The 22,990-nt window shown below is 35.1% G+C and overlaps 1 protein-coding gene across 1 annotated transcript in view; it reads left to right on the top strand.

Annotated features, from left to right (window-relative positions):
• The window catches only part of KIF6 (kinesin family member 6), a 125,947-nt gene that overhangs the window by 72,942 nt on the left and 30,015 nt on the right, over window positions 1-22,990 (top strand). The window contains 1 exon segment of the mRNA XM_032216948.1: window positions 19,094-19,144. Coding sequence (XP_032072839.1) covers window positions 19,094-19,144 — 51 coding nt within the window.

Here is a 22,990-nt window from a genome sequence, read left to right as displayed (position 1 = left end):
TGAAACAAGTTGATGATTTATTTAGTGGAAATAGAACTCTTATATAATCTTCATATTACTCAGTATACATAAATTAATATCTCAGTTATGATACCTGTCGTTTGGCATGCAATCCCTCCCAAAATCTATGAGGCCTCCAATCCTTGACATTCCCAAAGATGTTGGAAACCTAGTTGTTCTCCCAGGCCTGGGTTACACTAGATGGATCCCCTAATTAGGTATTTTGCACATGTTTTTTTGTCAATCTTCTTTGTATTTTATTTTTGTTCTTTTCTATATGTGAGCCAGTTTTAATTAGATAAAATTAAATCATATCCAGTAAAATATATATAGTGACAAAAATAAACATCCATAAACACATAGAAATAAACCACCATTCAAAAGAGACATAAAAAATCTCAGAAAGAAACAACACAAAAATGCAGAACAGGTCCTCTCCAGCAGGCAACTCCCAGATAACAGGGATTAACACAGACAAATATCAAGCAGAACACAATACACTAATCAAGGAACTACTAGTTAGAAAACCACATCTAGACCAACACTGGCAGGGCAAACTATTGTATATAAACAGAGAGCAAATCCCACACTTACTCTCAGCATACATGTTACTTAGTTGGCCATGAAATGTCTGCAAGCAAAACCAAACTCAGAGAGCACCAGGACTCCACAGTTCAACCCTGAGTACATATATTTTCTTCTATTGAAAAATAAATATAATTGGGATAATTCAAAAACAAGAGAATCCAAATGCCTTCAAGAATCCTACAAAACACATTTCAAATAAGCTTCTTTTGACTCTGGGATTATTACATTATATGTATGTGGGTTTTGATACAATTTACTTCCATTGTATTGATTGTGAATTGGCCAGAAAATTGATACAATGATAAAACAGGCAATATTAGAATAAAGAGTGTGTGGAGAAAGAAAGAAGGGAAAGAATATTGCAATGAGAACTTTGAATGGAGAACATATTTAGCAGTCACATAAAGCTAAGCTGTGCAGATGAAGAGGTCAAATAGGTACTGTATATCAATGACTATCTGGAACCCTGGCTAGAGCCCTAAACAGGAGGATTTCATACTGTTGTGCCTTATTGCAGATTTTGGTTATTAAAATTTTACTGAGCCTCTTTGAGACTACACAGTATAAAAGCAACTCAATGGCTGTCAGATAAATAAAGGCCAATCCTATATAATTTAGCTAAACCCCATTTAGGCCCAATGGAATTTAATTCTGAGAGACATATATAGGATGGCACTGTTAAGAAAAACAGTGTTGAAAAGTATTTAATGTATATTTTTAATTTTTTAAAAAGTATATCAAGTTCTGATTATGTGACAAATTCTATGTGGTAGTTTGCCTGCTGTTCAGAAATACTGATTAAAAGTAATCATATTTCAAACCTTAAATGGTGACTGGATTTAGTTATTGTATTACTAAGAAAATAGTAATTAAAAGATTTAAAGAAACTCTGTTATTAATCTCATACAACTGGCAGCTTTTCCACAGAGCTGTCCCCCACCCCACCCCAACCAATGAACTACAAATAATATAAATCCTTTTCCTGCAATACAAAGGTTACTGTTTTTCAAACCAGTAACCTTTGGCATATGTAATTACCTCATTTTTAGTTTTAGAATTGGTCTACTATTGCTATCAAGCACAAAAACTAAGAACTTGATTTTACCCAGAGTTTTAGGATGAACTGCCAAGCAAAAGAACACATTAAGTTGTGATGATGTTGTGGCTGGGCTGATATACTTTCAGTTTTCTCAGCTGCAGAATCTAAAATATGGGGAAAAAAAGCCCAGATTTAAAGCCTAATTTGCTTAGCAATTATTCCCATCAGTTTGTTGAGTGAGCTAAAGGTATATAGACCTTAGCTTGTGATTTAAATTAGTTAATGATAGCTAGTCTTGATTTTAATTGGTTTTTATGCTTATATTTCTTTAATGTATACTTTAATCACTCTAAGGCAATTGTGTATTGTACATATGGAAAAGTGGGATATAAACAGATGTTTTGCACAGTAAAGCAAAGTAATGTTTTTCTCTCCTGCTAAGCTATCAATGTTGATAACTGGGAACTTGTCATTAAAAAAAAAGGCAATGTTGTTCTCTACAAGTAGCCCTTAATTTTGTTTAGTGACAATTCAGTTATGATGGCTTAGGAAAACATGCTTTACATCCCTTACTTGTCCTTATGACTGTCATGCCACCACCGCAATCATTTGATTGCAATTCGAACATTTGGCAACAGGCTCACATTTATGACCAGCTGCAGCATCCTATATCACATGATCTTGATTTGTAACCTTTTTTGCCTGTAATTTGGGGAAGCCAAATTCATTTAAGAAACATGTGATTTGCTTAAATACTCCACTAATTTGCTTATGATCACATAAAAATAGTTGTAAAATTGGGCCCAATCACATGGTGACTTGATTTAGGACAGCAATGAAATACAAATATATATATACATAGGGGAGGTTGTTCTTGAAAATTATGCTTAATTCCGAATGCCTGTCAATCATATTTAACATGCTGCCCAATTTCCTTTATTGTATTTTCAAGACAACTTCTCCCTTTGTCTGAAGGGAAAAAATTTGATCAGTATGTGCTACCTTCTCTAATATATGCTGATGAAGCATGGACACTAACCTCACAATCAATACAAAAGTTACGAGTGGCACAAAAAGCCATGGAAAGACACATGCTTGGCATCACAAGACAAGGTAGAAAGACCTGCACATGGATTAGAGAACAAACGAAAGTATGCAATATCATCAAGAGAGTAAAGAATTGGAATGGAAATGGGCTGGTCACATAGCAAAAAAACTGATGAATGGCAGATGGACCAAGGCAGTCATAGAAAGATCCCGCTTGATAAAAAGCATCCATGAAAGAGACCTAAAAAAAGATGGATCAACGACGTCAGCTAGTATTGTAGGCCCAATTGGCAAAAAAAAGTTCTGGACACATAGTGGTTGGAAACATGCGGAAAGGCCTTCATCCTGCAGTGGATAAAATGATGATGATGTTGACGACAACGACGATGATGATAATGACATATATACATAGAGAGAGAGAACAAAAATCTAATAAATAACACACCAGATTTAGGCTAAAAAGAAGAAAATATGGCTAATTTGTGTCACAATTTCAGGGGATAGTAGATAAAAGACAAAGAATTATGGATCACAAAATATAAACTTCTGAAAATGAAAGTGAAAAGATATGGCATCACTGGCTATGGTTATTGACACAATGGGTGCCATTCAAAAAAAATGTAGACCACGCTTCGAAAATATGCGCATTGACAAAATTTTCATCTATCAATTACAAAATCCACTGCTTGGATCCACACACTATACCAATACATGATGACATCCTAGATTCTTGCTAGATGCTACATGCATATGAAGGCGAACATCAGCTAAAGAACTGGCAGCTGTGATTTCACCTTTGTGTAAATAACTACTACTGCTACAACAACAATAACAACATGTCTGTCAATTATATTTGTGACACATTTTAAATGTTCAGTTGACTGAGTTTCAATGTTTAATGAATAAAAGAGATAATAAATAATGACAGTTACAAATAACATCTTGAATGGAAATGTCAAACAGTCCATGCAAAAGGAATACATCAGGAAGGTCCACAAAATTTTTAAAATCAAAACTGAATGCTGGAAACATAATTAAAGTCATTAATACAGTGGCAGTTCCAGTGATATGCTACCCAGCTGGAATTATTAATTGAACTTTGTCTGAACTGGAAAATTTGGACCGGAAACATGTATACTTTTGAATATGTACTTTACATCCATGAAGTGATGTCGACAGGCTGTACCTGACAAGAATAATAGGCGGCAGAGGGCTATTGCAAGTCCATCAAACTGTAGAAGAAGAAAAGCAAAGTTTGAATGACTATGTGAACCAAAGTACCAATTGCTGCAGGCTGTGAAAATGGAGAACATTATTAAAACAACAGAAACAAAGGCAGAATATAAGGAAAAATAGCTAGATGACAAATTAAATGGATGAAAAGCCAAAGCCTTGCATGGACAGCACTTGAAAATATAGAAGGAAGATGTGATAACAACTTGACATGAGCATGGCTTAAGATGGAAAGCATCAAGAAAGAAATGGAAGTTTTAATATTTGCTGCTCAAGAACATACTAATGCCATGAAAGCGAAGATTCAAAAAATCACCAGCAATCCAAATTGCTGGCTTTGCAATGACAAAGTCAAAACTGTTTCACATGTAATATGTTAGTGCAGAAAATCAACGCAAACTGATTACAAAGCTGACATGACCGACTGCTAAACTAATCCACTGGTCATTATGTAAAAAATATGACTTACCTGTATCCAAAAGTCATGGGAACATAAGGTGGAAAAAGTTGTCAAAAGTGAAAAGGTGAAGATCTTGTGGGGCTTTTGAATATAGACAGATTGTCATTTAGAACACAACACACCAGATATCACAGTTGCAAAAATTGAAGCATACAATTTATTGAAAATCGCTGTACCAGGAGATGTCAGAGTCGAAGAAAACGATCTACAAAAAGTAACGAAATATCATGACCTGGCCATCAAAACTACATGATTATGGATGAAACATGTGACAGTGATACCCATTGTCATTGGGGCACTTGGCACCATATCCAAGAATTTAAAAAAATACATCAAGAGATTACAGCTTCCTGCATAACACCAGCAGAACTGCAAAAAACTGTGCTACTTGGAACATCGTATATTTAGAAGGTACTTGGCTGATACCTAGGACGCTGGCAGCAACCCGTATCAACCATAGTACCAGTCAATGGTATTGTGATGCATTTTGAATGTTCAGTTGACTGAGTTCATGTTTAATGAAATACTACTACTACTACTACTACTACTACTACTACTACTACTAATAATAATAATAATAATAATATAAGGCAATTTGACTCACTGCCACATAGTTGGATCATAAAATGCTTAGAACACTGGCAATAGCAAAATATTACATCCTTTACTGAAAAGGCGATGAACAATGGAGACTGAGTTGGCAGTAGGGAATGAGATCTACGGAATGGTTAATATCAAGTGAGGAATTTTCCAGGGTGATTCACTTCCACCTCTTCTCTTCATCATCGCAATGATCCCACTATCAGTAAATCTTAAAAAAAATGAAATTAGGCTACCAAACAGCCAAAAAAGCTGAAAAAATTTCGCATATACTATATATGGATGATTTGAAACTCTATGGAAAGTCAGAAATAGAAATCCAATCATTGACAAACACAGTCCGAGTATTCAGCACCGATATTTCAATGCAGTTTGGCATGGAAAAAATGCGCCACTGTATCCATAAAAGGGGCAAAATCACTGCATATGAGGGAATTGAAATGCCCAATGGCCAAGTAATTAAATGCAAAGAAAATGAAGCCTACAAATACTTAGGCATTCTGCAGTTGGATAACATCAAGCATGGAGAAGTAAAACTATTGTCAGGCGAGAGTACACCAACAGAGTTAGGAAAATTTTGAAATCTAAATTGAATGGTGGAAATACAATCAAGGCCATAAATACCTGGGCAATACCAGTTATAAGATACACAGCTGGTATAGTTAACTGGACACAAGCTGATTTGGACCTTTTGGACCGAAAAACCAGGAAACTAATGACAATGCACTACAGTTTACATCCACATGGTGATACTGATAGACTGTACCTGCCCCGAAAATCAGGTGGCAGAGGATTATTACAAGTGAAGCAAACAGTTGAAGAAGAAAAACATGCACTGGCTGATTATTAAAGAAAGTCAAGAACATCTATTAATTGAAGTAAAGAACAAAAATCTACTGAAGGCCCAACAGACGAAACAAGAATACAGAAAAGATGTGATAAAATCAAGAATGGAGAGTTGGCAGAACAAAGCACTGCATGGCCAATTTCTGGAAAAAATAAAAGATAAAGTGGACAGTGAACAATTTGGTTATGGTTAACAACAGGTACATTAAAGAAAGAAACAGAGTCACTAATCCTGCTGCGCAAGAACAAATGCCATCAAGGCCAAAATTGAAAAATCCTCTGATGATGCCAAATGCAGACTTTGCAAGAAAGCTGATGAAACTGTTGATCACATACTCAGCTGCTGTAAAAAAATCATGCAGACTGATTATAATTGCGGCACAATTCAGTAGCACAATGATCCATTGGAATTTGTGCAAAAATTATAATATTAAAACAGCAACAAACTGGTGGGAACATCAGCCTGAAAAGTCACCGAAAATCAGATGGTCAAGATCTTGTGGGATTTCCGTATACAAACCGACAAAATACTGGCGCATAATACACCAGACATCACACTGGTTGAGAAAACTAAGGTCACAATCATAGACATCGCAATACCTGGTGATAGCAGGGTCGCCGAGAAGGAACATGAAAAATTGCAAAATACCAGGACTTAAAAATCGAAATTCAGCGACTATGGCACAAACCAGCAGTGGTAATTCCAGTGGTAATTGGCACACTGGGTGCTATTCCCAAAGCACTGGAATTACATTTAAAACAGTTAAAAATTGACAAAATCACCATCAGTCAAATGCAAAAAAGCCGCACTGCTTGGATCTGCATGCATATTACGAAAATACGTTATGACGTCCTAGGCCCCTGGGTCGGGCCCAAGAAGCCAAGAACATCTATTAATCGAAGTAAAGAACAAACAATCTACTGAAGGCCCAACAGACGAAACAAGAATACAGAAAAGATGTGATAAAATCAAGAATGGAGAGTTGGCAGAACAAAGCACTGCATGGCCAATTTCTGGAAAAAAATAAAAGATAAAGTGGAAAGTGAACAAACTTGGTTATGGTTAACAACAGGTACATTAAAGAAAGAAACAGAGTCACTAATCCTGGCTGGCGCAAGAACAAATGCCATCAAGGCCAAAATTGAAAAATCCTCTGATGATGCCAATGCAGACTTTGCAAAGAAGCTGATGAAACTGTTGATCACCATACTCAGCTGCTGTAAAAAAATCATGCAGACTGATTATAAATTGCGGCACAATTCAGTAGCACAAATGATCCATTGGAATTTGTGCAAAAATTATAATATTAAAACAGCAACAAACTGGTGGGAACATCAGCCTGAAAAAGTCATCGAAAATCAGATGGTCAAGATCTTGTGGGATTTCCGTATACAAACCGACAAAATACTGGCGCATAATACACCAGACATCACACTGGTTGAGAAAAATAAGGTCACAATCATAGACATCGCAATACCTGGTGATAGCAGGGTCGCCGAGAGGAACATGAAAAAATCGCAAAATACCAGGACTTAAAATCGAAATTCAACGACTATGGCACAAACCAGCAGTGGTAATTCCAGTGGTAATTGGCACACTGGGTGCTATTCCAAAAGCACTGGAATTACATTTAAAACATTTAAAATTGACAAAATCACCATCAGGTCAAATGCAAAAGCCGCACTGCTTGGATCTGCATGCATATTAAGAAATACGTTACGACGTCCTAGGCCCCTGGTGGGGCCCGACTAGTAACCAATGCCAAATCCGGTGAAACAACTGGCCGCTGTGATACAATTGTATAATAATAATAATAATAATAATAATAATAATAATAATAATACAAAAAATCAAAAAATTAAGGGCAGATGCTAGTAACTTAAAGAACATGCATGAGCAACGGCTTAGAAACAACAAAATCATAGGTCGGCTAATCAGAAGATATAGATTGGATACAAGAAACATCAATGAAGCTGTAAGAGTGTAAAACAGCAGATAACAGCACAGCTAGAAAAATTGAAAGATATGAGGCATGAATCATCCAATATAAACAAAATCAGCAATTTCGATCAGACCAACGGCGTTTTTATCATAGTCTTAATGGAATGGTGACACCAAAAGTGAAAAACCAGAAAAACAGGCACAGTTGAATTCGGGAAAGATTGTGGGAAAATGCAAAGGACTGCAACAGGAAGCAAAGTGGATACATGACTTTGAGAAAAGAATTGGCAACAAACAAATGCAAGTATTAGAAATAACAACTGAGATGGTCAAAATCGAGTTAAAAAGGTAAAGAATTGGACTCACCTGGAAAGGACCAATTACATGGTTTCTGGTTCAAATATCTGACCAGTTTACATGCAATATTGGCCAGGCAACTGAATGAAATTTTACAAAAGGGCCAAATTGATGAATGGTTGACAACTAGAAAAACATACTTGATTCAGAAAGATGCAACTAAAGGAACAACACCTGAAAACTACAGACCAATAACATGCTTGCCAACAACCTTCAAATTGCTCACAGGCATTATTGCAGATAACATGATGGATTATTTGGAAACAAACAACATCTTGCCAGTAGAGCAAAAAGGCAACAAAAGAAGGAGCAGGGGCACAAAAGATCAGCTCCTAATTGATAAAATGATATTAGAAAATTGTAAGAACAGAAAAACGAACTTGAATATAAGGAGCCGATAAGGAGCCGAGGTGGCGCAGTGGTTAAATGCAGCACTGCAGGCTACTTCAGCTGACTGAAGTTCTGTAGTTCGGCTGTTCAAATCTCACCGGCTCAGGGTTGACCTCAGCCTTCCATCCTTCCGAGGTGGGTAAAATGAGGACCCGGATTGTTGTTGGGGGCAATATGCTGACTCTGTAAACCGCTTAGAGAGGGCTGAAAGCCCTAGGAAGCGGTATATAAGTCTAACTGCTATTGCTATAATATGGTCTGGATTGATTACAAAAAGGCATTTGACTCACTGCCACATAGTTGGATCATAAAATGCTTAGAAACAACTGGCATTAGCAAAATATTACATCCTTTACTGAAAAGGCGATGAAACAATGGAGAAACTGAGTTGGCAGTAGGGACTGAGATCTACAGAATGGTTAATATCAAGCGAGGAATTTTCCAGGGTGATTCACTTTCACCTCTTCTCTTCATCATCGCAATGATCCCACTATCGGTAATCTTAAAAAAAAATGAAATTAGGCTACCAAACAGCCAAAGAAGCTGAAAAAATTTCGCATTTACTATATATGGATGATTTGAAACTCTATGGAAAGTCAGAAATAGAAATCCAATCATTGACAAACACAGTCCGAGTATTCAGCACCGATATTTCAATGCAGTTTGGCATGGAAAAATGCGCCACTGTATCCATAAAAGGGGCAAAATCACTGCATGTGAGGGAATTGACATGCCCAATGGCCAATTAATTAAATGCAAAGAAAATGAAGCCTACAAATACTTAGGCATTCTGCAGTTGGATAACATCAAGCTGGAGAAGTAAAAACTATTGTCAGGTGAGAGTACACCAACAGAGTTAGGAAAATTTGAAATCTAAATTGAATGGTGGAAATACAATCAAGGCCATAAATACCTGGGCAATACCAGTTATAAGATACACAGCTGGTATAGTTAACTGGACACAAGCTGATTTGGACCTTTTGGACCGAAAAACCAGAAACTAATGACAATGCACTACATTTACATCCACGTGGTGATACTGATAGAACTATACCTGCCCCGAAAATCAGGTGGCAGAGGATTATTACAAGTGAAGCAAACAGTTGAAGAAGAAAAACATGCACTGGCTGATTATTTAAAAGAAAGTCAAGAACATCTATTAATCGAAGTAAGAACAAAAATCTACTGAAGGCCCAACAGACGAAACAAGAATACAGAAAAGATGTGATAAAATCAAGAATGGAGAGTTGGCAGAACAAAGCACTGCATGGCCAATTTCTGGAAAAAATAAAGATAAAGTGGACAGTGAACAAACTTGGTTATGGTTAACAACAGGTACATTAAAGAAAGAAACAGAGTCACTAATCCTGGCTGCGCAAGAACAAGTTATCCGCACAAATGCCATTAAGGCCAAATCGAAAAATCCTCTGATGATGCCAAATGCAGACTTTGCAAAGAAGCTGATGAAACTGTTGATCACATACTCAGCTGCTGTAAAAATATCGCGCAGACTGATTATAAATTGCGGCACAATTCAGTAGCACAAATGATCCATTGGAATTTGTGCAAAAATTATAATATTAAAACAGCAACAAACTGGTGGGAACATCAGCCTGAAAAAGTCACCGAAAATCAGATGGTCAAGATCTTGTGGGATTTTCACATACAAACAGACAAAATATTGGCGCATAATACACCAGACATCACACTGGTTGAGAAAAATAAGGTCAAAATCATAGACATCGCAATACCAGGTGATAGCAGGGTAGCTGAGAAGGAACATGAAAAATCGCAAAATACCAGGACTTAAAATTGAATTCAACGACTATGGCACAAACCAGCAGTGGTAATTCCAGTGGTAATTGGCACACCTGGGTGCTATTCCCAAAGCACTGGAATTACATTTAAAACAGTTAAAAATTGACAAAATCATCATCAGTCAAATGCAAAAAGCCGCACTGCTTGGATCTGCACGCATATTACGAAAATACGTTACAATATCCTAGGCCCCTGTGTGGGGCCCAACTAGTAACCAATTCCACATCTGGCAAAACAACTGGCCGCTGTGATACAATGGTATAATAATAATCACAGATTGACTACAAAGAATGACATGGCGAAGTAACGACCATAGTACATTGGAAGAGCTGCAAGAAATACCATTTGCTTGCAAGCAGGAACTCGTGGAATTGTAAAATAGAGAAAGTAGTAAAACAATGAAGAAGCTAAACTAGGCTTCTGGTCTGTTAAGAAAAGCTTTATAATCTGTGATAGATTGAAATGGACAACTTGGGGCTCCATGACTGTAAGTGGTACAAGTGCCCCGCCACCCAGAAATCTAACTCATTTCAATAAGAGGTAGTGCAGTTTCTTAGGATTTTGAGACAATACAACAACTACAGAGTAGACACCCAAAGCAGAGAAGTACATCTTCTCCTCTAAAAAATGCCTCTGGGGGGGGGGAAATGACCCCCCCCCCACAGCTAGTTTGCTTTGTTGTATCGGCACCCTGTGGCTTGCAAATGCTCAAAAATATTTTCTGAGGTTCTTAATCCTCTAAAAGATTATTCTCTTTTACAGTACTATATGTAGTGCTTGCTTTATCACATTCCTGCAATGCCTTCTTTTTAAAACACTGGTTAACGTAATCTTCTAAAGTAGTCTTCTAGTGCTGAGTTATCAACTCAGTGCTTTTTAAATTTCTGACATTCCTTAAAAATGATCAAATAATAAAAATACAGACGGTCACATATTGATTCGTGCAGGCCAATGGAGACTAGCCTGCTGCATCAGCATGGATACGCAGTTGACTTAAAGGACAGTGAACCTTTGCAATATGCAGTCTTGAAGTTTTACTGTTTTTGCAGAAATTGTGGTAATGGGCCAATTCTGTATTTAATTCAGAAAGAGATATGATAAACAACTGAAAGCAATGTCCAGATGCACTCCATCTAACTGGGGGGGAAAGTTATTTACAAGCTTATTGTTCATTTGGACCCATGCAGAATCACAGAACTGATGGGCTATGATCCAGTCCGCTAGCTGAATCAAAGAGGACTCAAAGAAATAAATAACTGTGCCTTTTCCACAGAGCAACTGGCTTAGCATGTAGTATGAGAAATTTTGCTGGTCTTGGCAAATGGAATTCTTTAAAGGCTTTGGTAGGTGATATAATGTAGGGTTCCAATGCTTAAATAGGAGATAAAATAATAAACATGTAACTAATAACTGATCCAAAGCTATGACTTGGACTTTTCTTGTCTTGGGACAGGAAAAATGTAATTGATACCATTATATATATTACTATGAGCTATTACTAGGGAAGTGCCATTAGAAAATACAAGATATGTGTGCTTTTTATCATTGTTTCTGAAAGGTGAACTATGCCTATTTTTAACTTTAACCTGAGTTTTCTCCAAGAAAATCCTTAGACCATGGAAAACTGGACACAGATGGCCATCACTCTTTGAAGCCTTCTTCAAACCCACAGGACAAGGTCTAAAGTGGGTCATAGCTCCCAGGCCAAATAGGGTTTCTGTCCATGGTCTAGACAGACTGTTTTTGATTCTGATGTTGTGGATCAAGCTACATATATTTTTTGTGTTTCCTTTCTTCAGTTCCCGCACACTTTCCATTCAAACTCTCACTGCTGCCAACTTCCTTGGTCTGTTTCATATTAAACAGCATAGTGAGTATGACTCTTCACTTTGTGGTAGGACAAATTTGTTTTGCTGCTGTTGTGCCAAATTACTGTAGCTGTCAGAAGTTGGTGTAATGGCCATATTTAGAGTTATACCCAAAGATTTTCTTTCTCTTATATGAGAAATGTTCCTTTGATAGAATGAATGCACTAATAAAAATAAGAAAGAAAGAAATATTTTAAATTAAATTGTTTGGTATTTTTATTACGGTATGTAGTTTCCATTTCACTTCCACCTTTTACATTAACTTTGTTGGTATTATAGCACAATAAATTAATAACATATAGCATACATATTTTTACTGACTTTGAAAAAAAGTGTGTTATGCCATAATATGGTTTGTTTGAATAGAAGTGAAGAAATAAATCTAACACTTTCCTGTAATCATTATTTTTAAAATTATATATCAAATAATTATAGAATTCTAGCCTTGAAATATGAGCAAGTGACTGCCACTCATTCACCAAATCATGGAGGAATCATGTTCCTTGCCTTAAGTCAGCTTCTTTAAACTGCTATTAAAATATGGCAGCCCTGTAAAACACTGGGAGGCTGTTTTGCTCTTGGTACTCATTCTCCCAGCATAGACGTAAAGTTTGAACTCGCACTCCAAATCCTTTCTCCATAATATGACTGTGGAAGGGTTACAGTGTTTTGCATTCCAATTAGTTTTAGGCTCTTCAGAAAGAATTTTTGAGGAAGGGGATCTTTTTGATATTAGGATATGTGAATTCAGCCATTGAATTTCTAAGTTATAGTTAAAGAAGGTTTTCAATCTTAGCAACTTTAAAACATGTGGACTTCAGCTCCCAGAATGGCAAGAATACCCAAATAAACCAGGCCACTGGTTTAAGACTTACTATATTCATATCCAACCAATTATGATATAATTGGTAAAAATTTCAACTGTGCAAAGCCTAGCTTAGCATAGTATGTAAACCAAGCTACTGTTCATTGTTGTTGTTGTTTTCCTGTCTGTTCCAATACAGTGCCAAAAATTTTACCATTGGACTAAGGCAGTGAAATGAACATATATTCACAGTAAACAATGAAGCCTATATTTTCCACTTAGAGTTGCACTGAATTATAAATAGCTATGTAATAAAACATGGGAGATATATAAATCATTTGTGAAAAATAACAGCATGGAATTAGCAATACAAATACCATTTACTATAAGAGATGAGAGAATTACAGATTGAATATGTAATTATACATTGAAATAACCTAAAAGTAAGCATCAAATGAACCTCCCGTTGAATTTTCCAATCAATTAAATAGTGTACCTATGTAGTATGTCTCAAACTGATAAATATATTTTTAATGTTTACCAGACTTATATCATTATATTTCCCAGTATTGCTAGGCATGGGCCTGAGAATGGGGAGCTGCAAATCTTTTGCATACATGTCATTCATGTTAATAGAGTTTATTTCTTAGTGGATTAAGCTGCTTACTAAGAAGTTTGTAATAAACATTAAGCCTGAATTTTAATTTATGCCTTATATAGGTTGTACAAAGACATTGTTTGATGTTATATATACTTCAGAGCAACTCACTTTATTAACAGACTTTCATTTTGAATGTAAAAATTATTATACTGTGATATCATATTTTATTAAAATAATAGTTATGAGTTCTAATCAAATTACCAAATGGTTCATGTAACAGTTATCTTTCATGGGAATTGCTACTTTGAAAGAAGGAAATTGACTCTGGTTTGTACTTATTTTTTTACTGACAATGCCATTGACCTATTCAAACAAGATTTCGAAGCTGAGAAAAATGAAAGCCTTTGCTTTTTCTTCTAGTTGCTAATTAGGGACATGCATTTGAAAGAAAGAGTAATAAATTTAAATTAACCTCATTAATCTAACAAGCAGAGTTCAAAGAAAACAGACTGAGCTCTCCCTCATAATTTTTCTTTCCTCTTCATTTTATCTTTCCTATTCAGTCATGCCTTATGTCTTCCATCAAAAGTGTACACAGTTCTTTTGTTAGTTTCATCTCCTTTCCATACCTTGGGATGATAAAATGTCCAGAAATTGAGGCCAAGACTGCTAGATTAATCACAGTTTCCAATGACAGCTCACCACATGCTAAGTGAATTCCTCAAATCCCCCAAATGATTTTTTTTGCCAGAACATGTGGAGCTACAACATTCAACATTTATTGGTGCTGTTATCTCCAAACCAAGAATAGCTTTCTTGGAAAAAATGATTTGGTATCTACTGTGGGAATATTTTAGCAGCTTGTTTGGTGAGATTTCAGAAAATATAATTAGTAATAGAGATGTCAGCCAAGTTCTAAGTTCAGTTTTAAGCAAACTCTACTTAAAAGGCACCTTGTTTACAGTTTATATTATCAAGATCAAAAGGTGTATTTCTGTAAGAACATACAATCATTCACTGTTTCTTGGATAAATATTTGTGTTTCTGAACGTTATGGAAATGGCAGTACTAATGTTTGAAACCTTTCCTTTGTTTTTATAAAAGGTCCCATACATGTAAAGTGCTGGAACATTTCCTAATTTGCCTTCATGCTTTTATTTAGGCAGCAGTTTTCTGGCTCATATGATTTACAATATTTCAGACTACATGCTAATTATGTATTCTACTATATATGACCAGTAGTGAAAGAAATGCTATGGAAATAATAAAATACTTTTTGAACACTTGGTTGTTTACACTGCAGCAAAGGAAAAAAAAATCCACATTAGTATTTTAACAGCTGCTGATGGCATAAACACATTATTTTTATTATACAGAGCCTGCTTATTTTCTCTTGATTGTCATATACAGATGAAATACATTACTGTGATTCATACAGTATAAGATGATAGTCCTCAGCCTTTTCCATTCTGAAGCCATTCCCATAACACTAGCAAAATACTTTGTTTTAAGCAAAACTGATCTTTCATAGTGATTAGGACAAAATTGATAATAAAGAATATGTGATGTTGAATTGATATTGTAATATGCATTGAACTGGGGTGAACAAATGGATCTTTTCAGTTTGGTTTTGATACCCTAGGTACCTTTAATTTCATTTGAGACTGATATCCTTGGAAGATGGGAGTTATAAACACTTGTACCATTAAGTCTAATTTAATTGGAAGGTGTGAGTCTCTACCCTTTGAATGGGTTTTATTAGCAATAGCACTTAGATTTATATACTACTTCATAGTGTTTTTATAGCCCTCTCTAAGCAGTTTACAGAGTCAGCATATTGCCCCCAACAGTCTGGGTCCTCATTTTACCCACCTCAGAAGGATGGAAGGCTGAGTCAACCTTGAGCCAGTGAGATTCAATCTGCCAAACTGTTGGCAGCCAGTGATCAGCAGAAGTAGCTTGCAGTACTGCACTCTAACCACTGCACCACCGTGGCTCAATATTAATGAATTGACCTGCATATGATTGCACCATTATAGGTATCTTATATTATCTCTGCATTCTTCTAAATTGTTTGACATTCAGATAAATTTTGTACTGAACTATGTATTGTATTTCAATATGTGGATACACATGTTTATCATGATAAATAAGCTTGTAATAGAAACTATAGGCAAAGTTTCATGATTTTTGTCAATTAAGAAATAATTAAGAAATATCTCCATATACCTCCATATAGATATAAAAATACCTATTCTAAATTCATGTATATTCTTATCCCTGCTAATATTCTAGATTATTGTGCTCATTTCCATTATATTCTAGCAGCTATATAACAGAAAATGTTGGACTCAGGAAAAATATGATGGTTAGCATCTGTGGTTGAGCAAAAAAGAGTTGATTGCATTTTTGAGGTATGTAGCTGACCATAGGTGTAACCTATATAATGACCTAGTGGTTGAACATCATATTTAAATGGACCATTAATCTAACTGACCTATATACAACTTTTTTTTACAACCATAACTGAAATAAATGGTTCACCACAGCATAGGTCTAAATGTGTTAAACATTTTTTTAAATCTTATACTTTCAAGCAGACAGCAGATATTGAGTTGGTGATATCAACGATTCATCTCTCTTCTGTTGCACAAATCCTGAAGAAAGTGTAAATTACATGTAGTTACAATCATAGTAATCTTGTTAAAGAGCAAATATCATCCAGTGAAGATTGAGGAGAGGTTACATAGGGCAAAACAGTTATAATGAAAATCTGTCTCTGTAGAAATTAACATGACCCTCATCTTTAAAATGCAGTGTACATGAATTGAGAGGCTTCAAACAATGATATATTCAAGAGGAAACGTAACATAGGCATGATATTAATGTAGGACAAAGAAAAGATTTCCCTATTCTTTCTATAGCCCTTGCTGTCTCACTTGAAAGGCTGTAATAAATGATCATCCAATCTGTATTTGAAGACCTTGAGGGAGGGAAGAACTTACTTCTATCACCTGGCAACCTTTAACCACACAATGCTTGGGTTCTAGATACTTCACAACTGCCTTAGCATTCCTCTAACTTGCTATACAATTTGGCACTTTTTCAACTATGATACCCATTTTCAGAGAAATGTGGTCTGGTAGAGGAATGGGGAATAATTGCTTCCCATAATCTGACTTGGTTCTGCTGTTAATGCATCCTAGATAGCATTTATGTTTTTTAGCAGCTTACTTACTCTGTTATCTCAAGCTTAACTTGTGGTTGACAAGGATACCCAAATCCCTTTCATACCTATTATTGCCAGGCCAGGTTTCACCACCCTTTAATTGTGCTTTCGGGTCCCAATATTCCCTTTTTGCCTGGATTTTAACTGTCTTGCCTGATTATTAGAGACACAAAAGATTGCAATTGTTTTGCAAATCTTCAGTTGGGCTCTAATTGCATCAATGTGGCTTTTGGATGCAATGTACCAGTTAATTAAATGTCCAATTACTGGAGAGCCAATATAAGCAGGCTGTTTTTTAAGAGCCATATTTCTTACATGTTTTAAAAATGTTCTCAAGTCAACTGTTTTCTAAACATTTCAAAGTCCTAAATGTAGATGAAACATTAATTTAACTGGCTCTTTGTTCTTAATTGAGCTAGAACTGAAACATGGAATATGAGTCAGAGTATATGGGATTTTTTAATGTTTGCTATTAAACATCTGTTTTTGTTTATATAATACTGTACGATATTAAGGGTATAGAGGAGGGCATACTCAGTCATTTATAAATATTTTTTCAAAAGGAAGCTGCTATTATCATCATGCTCTTTCCCCTACCTTCACTGTTTTGTACCTTTTTCAAATAATTTTAATAAAGTTTACCTAAGAAGGTTTGAACAGCTGTTACATTAAAACTTGCTGGTGATAGGAATTCCTTCTAGCTTATTCACAAAATTGCTACTACTCCCACCTAACACTCCTTCAAGGTCAGGGAGCCTCTTGAGGATATTCTGTAAAAGAGTACACTGTGATAGCAAATACTATGAGGAACTGTTAAAAAACTAGGTATATATAGCTTGCAGAAGAGAAGATTGATAAGGTTGTTTAACTCTATCTGAAGGGCTATCATATTTTAGTGGGGTTGGACTTATTCTCATTTGCTCCAGAGCATAAGACTAGAACTAAGGAAATGGAATATCAAGGATGTATATATAGAGTAGATAATTTGGAAGAACTTTTTTATTTTATTTTTATTTTTTTGTTTTCATATAATTATCCACAAGTATACCATTACATCTTAACAAACACTATTATATATTATCCAATATTATATCAATTCCTCTCACCATCTATCCACAATAACTCTCATTTGCTCTTCTGCTTAATTTGGAAGAACTTCTTGACAGTAAGAACAGTCAATCAATAGAATAGGTGACTGCAAGGAACCACTTCTTCCTCTTTACTGGAGGTTTTCAAACTGAGGCTGGATAGTCAGCTATTGGGTATGGTGTGGTGAATTTGCTGTTGTTGGATTTCGCCTCTTAGATCCCTTGTGATTCTGTGATGCTATGAATTATATGGAATGGACAATACATTTCCACCAGTACTTCTCAGTTCTATAACACTAAAGTTTCTGAACATATCTGATAATTTTAATGAAGGAGGTTTGTATTAACATTCATTGAGCTTTACAAGATGTACAAACCTTTTAAACATTCAAGTTTGAAATATCTTGATTTTGAAACATTCCACTGCAATCTCACTAAACTATTTCAATATTAGAGCAGTTTGTTCTAGCAGAACAGTTATGTTCTGACCTCAAAAAGAAAAGCATTCAAACCACCAAATTAAGGTCAGAATGGCTCATTTTCAGGTCAGTGTACTTCTGAAAAGGTAAGGTTAGAACAAGCTCTTCTACATTAAATTACTTCCATTGATATTGAAACATTCAGTTCCATGGTTGGAACAGGCTTTTTTAGAGGTGTTTCGACCTTGAAAAGTTTTGTACACCTCTTTATAAAATATATTGCCAGCAGTGGTAGAATTTGACATATTTACAGTGGAACAAATTGAAATTGTTATACAAAATTGAACCCCGTTATATTTCCATGCTCCATTTGTCCATTCCATTCAGGGAACATGTAATCATAGAAAAAGTTTTATAAACTCATCAAACAAAAATTGCATGATAGAAAAGCCCAACCGTGATACTATATGCATATATTTCTGTCAGCAAATGTGTTAGCCATGGAGCTAATCAGAATGTAGAACCTACTTTCAGACAGTATTATTCTGGTGGGAAAATATGAACCAAGATGATTGCAGGATATTGTTAGTAATAGTTTTGTATCCAATCTCACTGCACATGTGTAATTCATAATGAAATCAAAATTATTCATAAATTTGTAGCAGATCGCTGGTATTCCTTTCACCTTCAATATTTTGGGTCTCCAGTATAAAATACTGCATTTGGGTTGTGGGACTAATTTTGGATTCTGATTTTCACACAGATCATCTGAAAGAGGAGATAATCCAGAGGCACATGCAAAAGGCAGCACAAGGTAAATATAATATTCCAGGATAAAATCTTTTCCACAATGGTATTTGTTTGTAGAAGTTCTCATGGTGTTAATCTTTTTTGAGGGGAGGATGTGTGTTTCATATTGTTATAGTTCATGCAACAAAATTTTCACAACTTCTTCCTTCATTGTAGACAAATGTCCCACTATACTCACATTAGCAGCAGCAGATTTAGCTGTTTAAATTTAGTGCTGCTCTTTACCGCACATTATGGAGTTAAACTTCTGAGGCCATTTGGTCATTCTGATTTATGCCTAGGTTTGTTTTTGTTAAACATTATCCTGGGATGAACTGTGACACTACAATCTATGAGAGCAGACAAAGAAAGCAAGTGCAATCAAATGTTTGCAAGCATCCCCTTAAACACATGGAGCCTTTTCAAATGTTTATGATTCTCATTTGTCTCTGAAACTGATGTGGGAAATACTACATGGAATAAATGTTAAGTAGTCTGTTTCAGGATCACATACAATTGGCAATTTTGAATAGATATTGACCGTATAATAATTTATGTGTCATTAGTATACTTTGGTAAACTTCCTTTATATATCCTTCATATATATCAATGAGAAATCATAGTTTCATATGTTAACACCAGACATGTAGTTGTTTTGCTAATTTTGAATCTTCCAAGATTGTTTTTTTTAAAGTTCATTCATCCTTTTAAATTTAATGTAACATTGTGGACTGATATTTATTGTGTGATTTAAGTATGGTCATTTGCTTAGTGTGCTCTGGGAAATGAAATCAGGTGTTTATTCTTCTGATTTGTCCTGATAACTATAAAAGTATGACATAATAATGAAATAAACTCTTTTTAGTAAACATAACTATATTTAAAAACCACGATAAAATTAAAGATAATGTTTCCATTGGAGATGTTGATGTTAATGTTTTAGCTATCTTTTTTATTTATTTTAAGTGCCTTTCTTGATGGAGACAAATTACAAACATTTTAAATAATAGCAATCTATTTTCTCAGTGGGATATCCTTAGGATGCAGAATTCTCATTTAACAATAGTTTTATATTCAACCCTTTCCGTTATTTAGAAAAATGATTTATCTAGAGATTCCTTTCATGCCATCTCTGCATGCCAGATGACTGATGGTTAGATAAATGATTGGCATTTCCTAGTAACATACTCCTGCAGGATATTATTCTATATCTACTCCTACTCAGAATACAGAATAAAAAGTATTGTGGTCCCATTCCCAGCTATTTGAAGGGCTAAGAACAAATTACAATTGTATCAAAGTTACGAAAAGAACATTTCCAAAAATTTGTTGTGGATGACAAGATAAACTCAACATTTATTAAATTTTGGTTAATATTAGGGTTCTAGATTACATTCACTATTTTCTCGGTCTATTGTACACTGATCATAGATAGGTAGTGGTCAGTGCAACATTTTTGTATCTATTTCCATTGACTAGCAGGATACAGGCATTACATGACTGATTTTGTGCTAAATGTCCTTCGGTTCAATTCCTGGTTGAAGATTTGAATCCCATAGCATAACATCTACCTATCTATGTCCCATAAATTCAAATTGTGATAAGTCTGGTCACATAATGCCTCCCTCCTTCTGGTCAATAAAATAGAAAACAATACAGGAGATATATTTAAAAAAATAGAAATGTTCTTCAACCCTGGAAAGTGGTGGAAATAATAGGAAGTCCTATATAATAGATGTATGACATTATGACACATCTTTATTACTGTGATCTGAGGATTAAGGAAAGGTGAACTGTGTATACCATTTTGATAATTTTATTTCTAGTAGATCTGTGGGTGTGTGGAAGACTAATGAACTTCTGAGCCCAGCCAATTAAGTCATACTTCTAAGAGGACTTGTATGTCACAGATATTGGTTGCTAGGCAGATTGAAATAATTAGTTATATACAATTAGAATTTTGACCAAGGAATGGGGAACCTTTTGTTTTTGGATATCCACTTCTGTTGGAGGATACTGGTCCCTAGTGGATAGGATTAAAGCAGATAGTAGCAGATACAATATATGTGTGTGCATATATGTGTGGGTGGGTGTATAATCTAAGAAAGTATCAGAAATAGAAAAAATATGGAAAGAGAGAGAGAATGAATGAATGAGTGTGTGTGGGGGGGGTAGGTAGGTAGGTAGGTAGGTAGGTAGGTAGGTAGGTAGGTTTTCACTCGTCTTTTTTCTATTTTTGATACTCTCTTATTTCGCTTGTCATAGGCAGCAATAGAAGAGGGAGTTTTATAAAATTCTTTTGAAACTCAGCTTTCTTAAATTAGTTGAGAGATACATATGGTCCTAAGGTTGCAGATTGTTCACCTTAGTTTAAAAAATTGAAAACCTTTCCCTAATATTTATTAATATTGCTGTGATATATTTATATATTATTGCAAAACATTTTCATTTCATCATCAAAGACTATTTTCTGTAAAGGACATTCCCACAATAAGAACACTTTATCAAATATGGAAATGTATGTGAACTCATTTTTTTCCTGATTTTTGTTGAACAAGTGACAAGGTCACATGCAACTCAGAGGACAAGAGGAAGTTACGGTAGAGCAGCAATATGCGGGAGTGATGATGGTGCATGTGAAGACTGAATATGAGTTGGATTTATCTCAGTATTTCACAGTAAATTTTATTTCAGTGCTATAGTACATTCTGCTATTTGAATATTTGTGTTTCAAATTGAAATAATAGCAATCCGCATCTGTCTATGTTAGCTAAATATTTATAGCTATTGTTTATCATCACTTTCAATAGTGACTCCTAGATGCATTTTAGAACATTCCTCCTTTATAAAAAGTCCTCCCCCACCAATATTTCTATGTGTAGAATAAAGTAATTGGCATTACTTATCCTTACCCATTACCCTTGGAATTCTGAGACTAAAAAAAAAATAGGTTGTTCAGATGATGTTTGTTAAGAACATAGATTTCCATTAATTCTGGAACAAGATTTTGGTAACATATCTGGATATGCACCTCAAAACATTCTGTGAATATTTTGCCTTAGGGAAAAATATAATTTATTCTGACTGATTTAAATCTTAAAAGCTTCATATTTCTTCAGTGCCATAGCAAATGAGTTTATTGGCAGGAAATCTGCAAAAACAGTGATGTGAGGACAAATATAAAGGCATAGAAAGTAAATTTACTTCATTAAAATAATTGCTTGTGTGTTAAACTTGAACATACTAATTCATGATCCAGGGGCGGGGGTAGGTTGCAATATGTTCATGTTTCCTATAAAAACAATTGTAATAATTATGTGCTTCAACTAGATATATTAAAGTGACTATTAATCTAATATAATAAATTATTATTAAATTTATGTGCCATCCATCTTGCAGTTTGTGGTGATCCTGGGCAGCTTACGATTAAATGTGTTACCCAATAATTTTGATTTACTGGAATAGGTCTGAGAAAACTGGCATTCTGGGACAAGGTCAATGAGAAGCTAAGTTAACAAATACATTAATGGCTTTAATTAGTAATAGTATACTTCTAGTCAGCATTCATGTCTACCAATAGTGTTCACACTGATGTTTTACAGCTATTGGCTTCCAACTGGCATTTTCCACATTTGTTGAGACTACAGTTCCCAGAAGTTCAGGTTCAGGTTTATTGGACTTACTGTATATGCCGCCCTTCTCCCGAAGGACTCAGGGTGGCGTACAACATAAAAACACATATTACAAAAATTAAAAGAAAGATTAAATAGAATATCCAAAAATAGCAGTAGACTTATATACCGCTTCATAGGCCTTTCAGGCCTCTCTAAGCGGTTTACAGAGAGTCAGCATATTGCCCCCAACAATCTGG

Source organism: Thamnophis elegans, chromosome 4, assembly GCF_009769535.1.
Source record: "Thamnophis elegans isolate rThaEle1 chromosome 4, rThaEle1.pri, whole genome shotgun sequence".
Classification (NCBI taxonomy): Eukaryota; Metazoa; Chordata; class Lepidosauria; order Squamata; family Colubridae; genus Thamnophis; species Thamnophis elegans.
The sequence above is the reverse complement of the archived record's forward strand: the minus strand, read 5'-3'. Positions and strand labels throughout refer to the sequence as shown.